At 36.6% G+C, this 12025-nt stretch overlaps 2 protein-coding genes across 7 annotated transcripts in view; one reads left to right on the top strand and one right to left on the bottom strand.

Moving 5' to 3' along the window:
• Positions 1-12025, bottom strand: part of LOC307165431 (G-protein coupled receptor 4-like) — a 706289-nt gene that overhangs the window by 44775 nt on the left and 649489 nt on the right. The window lies entirely within an intron of this gene.
• Positions 1-12025, top strand: part of rbfox2 (RNA binding fox-1 homolog 2) — a 50799-nt gene that overhangs the window by 25924 nt on the left and 12850 nt on the right. For 5 of the 6 annotated variants that reach the window (XR_013822473.1, XM_079883011.1, XM_079883012.1 and 2 more), the window contains exons 6-7: positions 7103-7190; positions 7287-7343. Coding sequence is in view for 5 of the 6 variants with exons in the window: in XM_079883011.1 (XP_079739137.1) it covers positions 7103-7190; positions 7287-7343 (145 nt within the window). In the remaining variant the exon portion in view is untranslated. Of the gene's footprint in view, positions 1-7102; positions 7344-12025 lie in introns of all 6 variants that reach the window. The other variant, XM_079883010.1, reaches the window with a different exon arrangement.

The raw sequence follows: 12025 nt of genomic DNA, 5'->3' as shown, positions 1-12025 counted from the left end.
TCTCTCTGCCGTCTCTACAAGTATGATCATAAAATAATACAGTATTGCACATTGATCTTATTTTTTACATGGTAAGTAGCTGTTTATTAAGGGGATAATGTACAGTCGGCTACTCTACCAGTCAGAAGTTTGGGATCGGGAAGATTTTTAATGTTTTTAAACCTAGTGTATTCTGCTATCCAAGGCTGCATTTATTTGATTAAAAATACAAAAAAAAAAATGTAATATTGTGAAATATTATTACAATGTAAATCATCTGTTTTCTATGTGAATATACAGTAAAGTGTAATTTATTCCTGTGATCAAAGCTGGATGTTCAGCATCATTACTCCAGTCTTCAGTGTCACATGATCCTTCAGAAATCATGATTTGATGCTCAGGAAACTTATGATTATTATGTTAAAAACAGTTTTTTACATTTTTATTTCAGGATTCTTTGATGAATAGAAAGTTCAAAAGAACAGCATTTATCTGAAATGGAAAGCTTTTGTAACATTAAACACTACCCTTCAAAAGTTTTAGGCAAGTAAGATTTTTTATTTAATATTTCGGGGAAAGAAATAAAATAAATTAATACTTTTATTCATCAAGGATGAATTAAATGGATCAAAAGTTACAGTAAAGACATTTATAGTGTTACTAAAGTTTCTATTTCAGATAAATGCTGTTCATTTGAACTTTCTATTCATCAAAGAATCCTGAAAAAAAAATTCAACATTGATAATAATCATAAATGTTTCTTGAGCATTAAATCCTCATATTAGAGTGATTTCTGAAGGATCATGTGACACTGAAGACTGGAGTAATGATCCAGCTTTGATCACAGGTATAAATTACACGTTACTATATATTCACATAGAAAAGCTGTTTAAAATTGTAATAATATTTCACAATATTCCTGTTTTTTTTTGTATTTTTAATCAAATAAATGCAGCCTTGGATAGCAGAAGAGACTTCTTTAAAAAACATTAAAAATCTTACCGATCGAAAACTTCAGACTGGTAGTGTACATTATCACTTACTTAATAACCAGTACTGTGGTGAAACGAGATTTAGTAATTCCATTCAAATCCCTTTTTTAATGTAATCAGACAACATTTGTACTCTTGAGATGTTAAGTATCTGAATGTATATTATAATTTGTTTAGTTTTCTTGTTATTTGTTAGATAGCCCTGCATTCAAAACTAATAAACTGCATAAATACTAATTTCATTCCCTAGAGGCCTCACATGTGAAATCAGTGATTAGGAAATATAAATCGGAAAAGTCCCCTCTCCTCAGTCAGCCCAGAGCCGCTCTGAAACCACATCCATGTTCTGCATGCAAGACTCATTCAGTAGAGGATTTTGTGGGATTCTTTGCTCGTAACATTTTTCATTTGTCGTCCACAGATTCGGTTTCAAACGTGCACATGAACCAAAAGCTGCATGCAAATAAAAAGGTTCTACACGTAAGCGTTCATATGTTCTGCTTAATTAGCAAAAAAAGGGAATATTCTACCCATATAACCCAAGCTGTGTTTTTAAGCGTAGCATCTTTGACTGTGTTTGGCACCCCTGGTGTAGATGCATGATGCCTGTTGCTCTAGCGCCCCCTGGTGTCGTGGCTGTTTGCATGGGAGCGCAGCGGCGACAGCTTCATTTGGGTTTGCATGAGTCTGATTAGTTTCAGACCATCAGATTCATTGGAAAGCGGGAAACTGGTTTAATAGGCAGCAGATTTTTATATACACATATATATACATAACGGAATCAGTTTCATTTGGATTTGCTTTTTTGAATGCCATTGAAATATATTTATCATGATATTTTGCTGTATGTAATGACACCCTAATGTTTGTTTGTGTTTTCTGGAGAGCAGATCTGTGGAGAGAGCGATGCACAATCATCAACCTCTTCACTCATCTCTCTCTCTCTCTCTCTCTCTCTCTCTCTCTCTGGCCAGTCTGCACTCTCACTGTGTTTCCTGTCTGTTGCATCACTTCCTGTCCCTGTGTCTATTTATAAACCCTCTGATGTCACTGTCTAGGCCCCTCCCCTGGGTGATGTCATTAGTCCGGCATGTTAGACTCACAGACTGCTCTCTTAGACGTACCTCCATGTCAACTTGCTTCTATTTTGGCCCGTAAAGCTCCAGCTTTTTTGACTCAGTCGCAGATTCGCTCTGTGCTGCATTTCACTACGTGTGTGTGTGCGTGTGTGTGTGTGTGTGTGTGTGTGCTTGTCGAGTTCCTCTAATCATTCGTCCCTTTCTCCTCCTCCTCTATGACACAGACGAATGCGGCTGCAGGCTCTTTAGCACTCCTAAAGCAACAGATTTGATCACCTGAAGATTTGTCTTGTTGTTGTTTTAAGTCCGTGTGAATGTCTGCCTCAGAGTTTCCCCACGTCCGGTGAAGACTTCTGAGCTCTTCACTGGACTTTGCTTTTTTGTTTTCCTCTCCTCTTTTCTAGTTGTTCACTCATTCTTTGCATTTGGTTTGTTTCTCTTTGGTTTGCTCTTCTCTTTTTTTCTTTTTTCTTCTTTTTTTGGTTCATTTTTCTCCTTTTTCCTTTCTGTTCCCTTGACGATTTCTGTGTTGTTGTTATTGTTGTCAGTCTCCACGGTAACTGCTCGCGTGTCGTCACGCCGTTTCCTGGCTCATGGTAAGTTTGTGTATGTACGGCTTCATCCCTGATCAATCCCACCAACTCAAACCCCCTGAGATCTAAACTCCAGCCCTCCCCAGCTTTACAAACTGTGGTCTTTCGCTCTTTTGCACTGATTAGCTTGTTGAGGGATCAGAGATGCGTTAAAGCCCTTGCGGAGACGACGGCAGCCCTCGTCCTCGTTACGAAGTTTGGCCGAGCGCATCCAGCTAGTGGCGTCTGTTCGCGGCTAGCGCAATCGCATCTCCTCCCTGAGGTCTGTCCTGATATTCTGTTCATCAGAGGCATGGGGGAAAAGAGCTTTATGAAATCATGTCTATTATAGTCGCTAAGGACCACAGAGTACTGACAGAAATGATATTCCCTCCCCAGTGCTCGCCATTGCTCCTCTTTTCTCCATCGCTCTCATGATCATTAACACTTTTCCCACGCACTGACATGGCTGATATGAGACTGTCACACTAAACCCCTCCATTTCTCTCTTCCACATCATCATCATCATCATCCATCCATCCATCCATCCATCCATCCATCCATCCAATTATCTATCCTGTGGTTCTAATGAGCTCTCGTTAGGGGGTGGGCGTTATGACCAGAGTCTCGGACCAACCGTACACATCTATAATATGGGTCACAAATTTTAATTTGGAACTTAATGGGTGCAAACCAACATATCAGATCATTTAACAGACGAATGATGTGGAATCTGCGTCACTTGACTATAGCCAGACCTGAGGCCGGTTGCACCAGCCGTGTTTAAGCACCGAGTTACAACTTGCACAATGCTTGATATTTTTTGAGATGCACCATTAAACTCATGCCGGGTTCAGACTACACTAAATCAGCCCGATCCTCGTAGGGTGTAGTGGTGATTCGTAAATGACAATGGGCATCGGGTGTGCGATATTGACAAATTTTCTCTATTTATATATCTCGATATTTTCTGGGATCATATCAATGAAGCTAGTTAGACGATATTTTGCTGAGTGTGTTTATTGTGTTGGTACGTTTGCAGGTTTAGGACGGCCGTGGACAGAGACTCTTAAAGTTTTGATATTCTTCATGTTCTGTGTGGTGCAGAAGTGATCTTTTCCAATAAGTTTAAATAGATTTTTAAAGTCACTCTGTAGTCAATCATTTTATCCCTTAAAACTCATCTTTGATCACCAAAATGACACATTTAAGCATTTTTTCCTTGAAAAAAATCTTCATGGCTTAAAATATTTTGAATGTAACTCGACACCCTTGCCTCATTTAGTATGCGTGGTTCTATGAATATGCAAATGAGCCTCCACTCACTCCCTCAGCTCAGAGATCCACTGGTTGACGATCACACGTTGATCTGATTGGCTACAAGGTAGTTTGTGACGTCAGAAACACCAGCGATTTCAAAGCGTGTTTTTGAGACTGTCTTTGGTTCACTGCAGTTTTAAGGAGGAAATACTCAGCAATGCTGTCGACTTATGAATTTACACATGCTTTGTCTTAAAGCAGATTAAAAATATAATGTTTTAAACATTAAAATGTTGAATATTGATATTGATGTGAAATTAAAACTGGCAGTAGGTGACAGCAAGTCACTGTTAATAAGTGAGTCATTGAATCATTCATTCAGCCGATGCATTCAAAAAGCTGATTCATTCAGGAAGGAAGCGTTTGACTGTCTTAATGAGTGAGTCATTGAATCATTCATTGAACCAGTTCGTTCAAACGGATGATTAATTCAGGAAGGAAGCATTTGACTGTCTTAATGAGTGAGTCATTGAATCATTCATTGAGCCGATTCATTCAAATGGATGATTCATTCAGGAACAAAGCATTTGACTGTCTTAAAGGTTGTATCAGTGATTTCAGGCCCAAAAAAAAAAGATCACATTCATCTAATCTTTCCTAACGATCCGCTAGCTGCCCGCCCCATAAGCATGCCGTCAAAAAACCGCATCTCTATAGGCAGCCTAGGCTCTGAGATCTGCACACAAAAACAATCTGGTTTCACCACTCAAAACCAAAACAAATAGTGTTCCAACCAATCACTGACAGGGGGAGGGTGTTCAACATCACAACAGAAACACTAGCCTGTTTAATTTTTCCATCACATCTGTGACGTCGACCAATAGGAGCACAGAAGCTGATCCGTACACCGCTTTCAAACATGCCGAAACGAAAGCGAGCCGATGGTATTGGTGCTTCTAGGTGGAATTATGCGGTGGACGCTGGTGGGATAAACGCTGGTGAACAATAGCAGAGGCGGTGAGTACTTGAATTAGCATTAGGCTAGTACAACTATTGTTTGTTCACACACTAATGAAGTCGGACGCTAGTTTCCATCGCACATCGTTTAAAATGGCTAGCGATGATTGATTGGTTCGGGAAGCAGCGTGTAGTCTGACATGATTCTTGTCCACGACACAAGGATTCAAAATCACATAATTCGACACAGTGATTATCGGAACAGACAAAAGTATCGCGTAGTCTGAACCCGGCTGTAATTTAAATGTAACTACGTATAAACTAAATATGTATGCAAGCCTCTAACCAGGACTAATGGCTGGAATAAAACAGTTCACAACGCTTTTCAAAGCAGCTTCATAGAAAATCATGATGTTAATGTTTATAATATCTTATAATCTTTAGCAGATTAGAGCCGAGCGAGAATAGTTTACATTTTGCATCAATACAAGCAATCAAGGAGTCGAGGTTTGTTTCGTCAGCTTTTTGTGTCAGTATTTTTTCCTCCTTAATTTTAAATAGAGTTGCTGAATGTCCTAAAAATACAACGCTATTTCATAATTAAGTATTATATTTCAGTGTAAACCTATTTTTAACAGTTTTTATTAATAATTAAGCATAAACTGAAATCCACTGCGTTTCGACAGAACTTCTGCTCATGAGTTTGAAGGCCACGATCGGATCATTGAAGGTAATAATGGTGTATTTTGTGACTGCATTACTTTGCCTAGCTACTCTCGGACTTAAGAACTAATAGTGTAACCAAATTAAGTAGAGAATTAGTTAAAAATTAGCTAGTAACTAAGCTTCTAATGTGGACTAACATTATAATTTAAGTAAGCTCTTATAAACAGCGGTGCAACCCGAACTCGGGAGGATCATCTGGAGATCATGCCACTCTCGGACCATCTCGACCGACTGACACGTGTCTTATGGTCATAGCGCCCGGCCCTAACATGCATCTTTCATCTCATTTGTGATTGTTTGGATCACTCCATCCCGCTTCCACCAGTTCAGGCCCAGATATCTGCTGATTATTGCACAGCCTATGAGCCAAAAACGTCCCTAAATACACACACATCGAAATTGTTCCTCAGACGATATTTCTGCCCTTATATTCATGTGAGGATGAGCGACTCAAGCTTGTTTTGGTCTTTGGTTATGGACAGTGTGTGTGTGTGTGAGTGTGTGTGTGTGTGTGTGACGGTGTTTGCATATTGGTCTTCAGCGTGTGAAAGAACCGTGTTGATGCCTGCCGGTGTTTTCCGTCTTCATGATTTCATTTATTGTGACATGTAGCATATGCATCTCTCTCTCTCTCTCTCTCTCTCTCTCTCTCTCTCTCTCTCTCTCACCCATAAACTCCGTCACTCCTCACAAGGTCTGACAACAACCAATCACAGGCTTCCTTTCATTTGACGCACTTTGGTGTACTTGTTCATGACAAACTGGATGGCTTTTTGAGTTTGACGTTTCTGATTGGGTGGATTGTTCTCTCTCTCTCTCTCTCTCTCTCTGTCTGTCTGTCTCCCTCTTTTCTTCTCCCGTTTTTGTGGTTCCATTGAATGTCGACTGGCTCTTTTTTTCTTTTCTTTCCTGCATCCCTCTGTTTCTGAACATCCCCCCCTTCTCTCTCGGTATGATGTGTTGTTTTCACGAGGGGGCGGGATTAAGCTGCAGAGTATTTGGATTGGTCCATAGGCTGCATCTGATGCTTGCTGATTGGCTGATATGCTCATTTCTGGTTAATGGACTGTAATTGGCTGAATGTGATTTTGCTAAGAGCTGTGCACAGTGTATTGATTTCGTCATGTGTGATCTCTTTGTTTCTCTCTATTTATCTCTCTCCTCCATTTTAGCAATGGAATGCCCTGTTTTTCATTTTGCTTTTACGCATTGATTTCTGGGTTTTTGTGTTGAATGTTTGAAAATCAGTGGGAGTTTTTTGATGCATGAAGCAATATAAGGGAATATCAATGAGTCCACAATTTCTGCTGTAAATATAGTTCAAAGAATTGATTATCGAATGTCTTTTATTTTGAGATTTGGGTGATCTGTGAACTTCACTACATGTAAATATCGTAATTCTCAGTGATCTTCACATATTTAGTCCTCTAACTGTTTGCAGAATGACGTTTGGATTAAAACAGCTCTAGTTTTGAATGCACCAGTGCTTTTTCTTCTCTGTCTCTGATCAGATTCTCATTCTGTCTCTGTTGAACAGGTCAATAACGCCACGGCTCGAGTGATGACCAATAAGAAGTTGGTTAGCCCGTATGCTAACGGAGAAGGACTCAGTACACTGCCCTACGGTAAAACCACCTCACCATGGTTTTTGAGTTCTTCTTCAGTTGATAGCAATGAAGCCATGCAGATAATCGGGGGATTTTCTCTGTGTTTGGATGCAGCTGGGTGGAAACTGAGTCCCATGATGGGCGCGATGTACGGACCGGAGCTCTACGCAGGTGAGATGTTTGACCTCGTACAAATCAAGGTTCATCTTTCTGATCTGAGACGACGGCCGTTTCTCGATATGCAATATTGCCTCCTCGTGTTCTCGTACTACAGTACAGGTCAAAAGTTTGGAAACATTACCTTTTTTTATATTTTTGAAAGAAGTCTCTAATGCTTATCAAGGCTGCGTTTATTTGATCAATAATACAGAAAAAAAACAGTAATATTGTGAAATATTATTACAACTTTAAAATAATAGTTTTCTATTTGAATATACTTTAAAAAATAATTGATTTCTGTGATGCAAAGCTGAATTTTCAGCATCATTACTCCAGTCTTCAGTGTCACATGCAGAGGTGGGTAGGGTATCCAAAAACTGTACTCAAGTAAAAGTACAAGTATTTATAGAAATATTTACTCAAAGTAAAAGTAATAATCTTAATAGTTACTTGAGTAAGAGTAAAAAATTATCCAATGAAAAAACTACTCAAGTAGCGAGTAACTAGTTACTTCGGATCATATAGGCCTATATATATATATATATATATATATATATATATATATATATATATATATATACAGTGCAATGCATAAGTGAATACACCCATGCTAAAGTTGACTAAAAAGAGGAATAAAAAATCATATTTTGGAAATTGAACTTAATGCCTTAATTTAAAAAATTAGGAAAAATCCAACCTTTAAGGACACCAATTTTCTTTGTGGATGAATAATGTATCGTAAATAAATAAATGTTCTTCCTTAAAATACAGGGTGCATAAGTTTGGACACCCCTATGTTAAATTCCCATAGAGGCAGGCAGATTTTTATTTTTAAGTATTTTTAAAAAAAAATTTTTTAGGATACTATGCATCCTGATAAAGTTCCCTTGGCCTTTGGAATTAAAATAGCCCCACATCATCACATAGCCTTCACCCTACCTAGAGATTGGCATGGGGTACTTTCCATAAGATCATCTCTCAATGCAAATCAAACTAGCTATTAGGCTAACTGAAATAAAACCATGCCAATCTCTAGGTATGGTGAAGGCTATGTGATGATGTGGGGATATTTTAATTCCAAAGGCCAAGGGAACTTTATCAGGATGCATAGTATCCTAAAAAAAAAAAAAAAAAAAATACTTAAAAATAAAAATCTGCCTGCCTCTATGGGAATTTAACATAGGGGTGTACTCACTTATGCACCATGTATTTTAAGGAAGAACATTTATTTATTTACGATACATTATTCATTCACAAAGAAAATTGGTGTCCTTAAAGGTTGGATTTTTCCTAATTTTTTAAATTAAGGCATTAAGTTCAATTTCCAAAATATGATTTTTTATTCCTCTTTTTAGTCAACTTTAGCATGGGTGTCTAAACTTATGCATAGCACTGTATATATATATATATATATATATATATGTATATATATATGTGTGTATGAAGACTTCAGATGCAAAAGCCTCTGAGTGCCATCTGAAATTTTCTTCTAAAACAATCATTTTTATCAAGCTCGTATATTTAAGTTCAGTAATTTCACTTTAATGACAATTAATAGGTAGGCTACTTTTCATTGCCATTTAAGTGTGAACATAAACATACAAGCTTGATAAAAATGCTCTTTTAGAAGAAAATTTCAGATGGTACTTAGAGGCTTTTGCCTCTGAAGTCGTCATATATATATATATATATATAATGATATTATTTAGATTTTGTTTATTTAAATGACTATTATCATCAGCTATCTTTGCAACAAAAACAGAAGAGAGACGTAAGCATTATTTCTGCCATCTGTATAGCTCGAAAATCATTGCCTGTCCTCTGGTTTGTATAATAGTAACTTATACAACTACATTTGGATTATTAGACAATGTCGAAATATAGTGAATCTGCAGAGTATTGCATTCAAAGGCATGTAATTGACACAGAAGAAAGAGTTAAAAACTCTTCACATGCTCGCGCTCATGACTGCTACTGAACATCTGAACACAAAAAAATAATAATAAAAGTACATCGACGGATCTTCTTCTGACTGTTCTCCAAAATATAATCAAATGTATAGTTCTGCAAGCATGTTTAAACTGGTTAACTGTCTACGGCAGGCAAAGGCATTCGTTTTCAAGTCGAGTTCGCACGCCACTGCGCAACAATACACACAATACCGCGGGATGGCGGGTGTTCATAAACTGTGAACAATGGTAGCTTTATTTAATAAATTAATGTATATGTCCAAAAAATGGGTAATGTCATACTTTCTAGTATCGTGGCGTAATAATCTGTTTGGTTGTCAAATGTATTACCTGAGTGAAATGAAATCGAATATCGTCCTGACTCCTGTGGAATCATTCATTCACAGACAGCTTACGAAGATGTTCAACTAATAAAGATTTTCATCACTGGCAAAAATATGATGCATTTGCAGATTTGCTCTCACTTGACTGTACTGTAGGTCCACTGCCACTTCATCTAACGCTCAGGATGTGCTTAAATCTTCCTGTTACGACTCCGAGTCCAGTGTGAATTGAAATCGCTTCAGATGATTCAGTGCGTGCAGGAACTGAACAGAATCAGGAACTGAATCATTCAAACTGATTCGCGAACCGACTTAGACAGATCTGCCAACTTGTTTGATGAAGTCTTTGAACAGAATCGACTCAAAAGAGTGATTCATTTGTGAATTGAGCATCGCTCAAGTCCAGAAAAAAAAGATACATCGCGCTTGGAATAAACTACGCATTTAACAACACATATTGCATTAAAATAAAGTAACGAGAGGAACGTCGCCCAATGTAACGAAGTAAAAGTACAGTTTTTTTCATTAGAAATGTACTCGAGTTAAAGTAAAAAGTACCCACATTCAAATCTACTCTTAAAAGTACAATTTTTCTAAAAAAGTACTCAAGTAAATGTAACGAAGTAAATGTACTTCGTTACTACCCACCTCTGGTCACATGTGACATCCAGTCTATCACATGATCCTTTAGAAATCACTCTAATATTCTGATTTATTATGAGTGCTGGACACAGTTCTGCTGCCTAATATATCTGATGAATAAAAGGTTAAAAAGAACTGCATTTATTCAAAATAAAAAAAATACTTTCTAATAATATAAATCTTCTTTACTATCACTTTTGATCAATTTAACACATCTTTGCTGAATAAAAGTATTGATTTATTTCAAAAAAAGAAAGAAAAAAAATTACTGACCCCAAATTACTGACCAGTGTATATTGTTGTTACAAAAGAAACAATTTCTATTTTTTTTTAATTTGCTTCTTTTTTTCTTTTTTTTTTTTTTCTTTTTTTTTACTTTTTATTCATCAAAGTATCCTAAAAAATATCACAGGTTGAACTGTGAACTGTTTCCAACTTTGATAATGAATCATCATATTAGAATGATTTCTAAAGGATCATGTGATAGACTGGAGTAATGATCCTGAAAATTCAGCTTTGCATCACAGAAATAAATGATAATTTAAAGTATAATAAATTGAAAACCAATTATTTTAAATTGTAATATATCACTATTACATTTGTTTTCTGTATTTTTGATCAAATAAATGCAGGCTTGATGAGCAGAAGAAACTTCTTTCAAAAACATTAAAAATAGTAATGTGTCCAAACTTTTGACCTGTACTGTACGTCATCACCAACCTCCAAAGATATAATCAAAATCATTCTGATAATGGAACGCACATGTATAGAGGACTCATGACGGCACCCGGATGTGCTCTTGATATCGAGGATGAGAGGATCGAACTGTAACATTAAATACATTTAAACAATAGTTACTCGTGTACACAAATACACACAATAAAAATCAAATGATATGAAAATATTTAAGTAAATATTTTAATAGGTTATGACTAGGGCTTTCACTAACCATTATTTTGGTAATTGGTACATTTTTTTGACCGATATTATTTAATCGGATATTTTTTGTGGTAATAAATACAGACCCAAGTAAACAATAAAAGACTTTAAAAACACATTTAATAACAATGAGGCAATAATATTTGATTCAAATAAAGTATTAAAAGCAAGTAGTCATATAGTTTTATAGAAAAACACTCTTAAAATACATAATATAATATACATACTATAAATAATTAACTTATGTACATTATGCATATGAATGCCTGCAGAGGGCGCCAGCGAGGTGTTGTTGGTTTCGCACTCGCAGCGTTTATCATCAAACCCTTGATTAATATTGGCCAAATGGCATATAATTCAAATGTTCACTTAATCTTTAATATTTGAAAACTTCTTTACAATAGCAGTGATGCAGCCGCTGTAGTTTCTTGAACGAGAATATGTGGACATCAAAACATGTAAACATACATTGATGTATTCTCCTGTGTTTATTAATGATTTAACACATCGCGTTCCCAGATGAACGTTATAATCAACTCAAACTCAGCATTTGCAGAGATGGAGTTTGAGACGCTCCATGCATGTACATAATAACAGTTCATGTGGAGCATTTACTGTGAACGGAGACGCATGTAAACTACACACATGTAAGTAATTAAAGCACATGTTTACAGTATATTAAACACTCGGCATATATTTATTTCATTGAATCGAAGCCATTGTGAATGAATAATAATACTATGCTATTGTATGATTTTTAAATAGTTTTAATTAGGGGTGTAACGATTCCCTCATGTCACGATTCGATACATATCACGAA

This window comes from Squalius cephalus (assembly GCF_949319135.1).
Source record: "Squalius cephalus genome assembly, chromosome: 10".
NCBI classification, from domain to species: domain Eukaryota; kingdom Metazoa; phylum Chordata; class Actinopteri; order Cypriniformes; family Leuciscidae; genus Squalius; species Squalius cephalus.
Note: the sequence above shows the minus strand (reverse complement) of the source record. Positions and strands in the feature narration are given on the sequence as shown.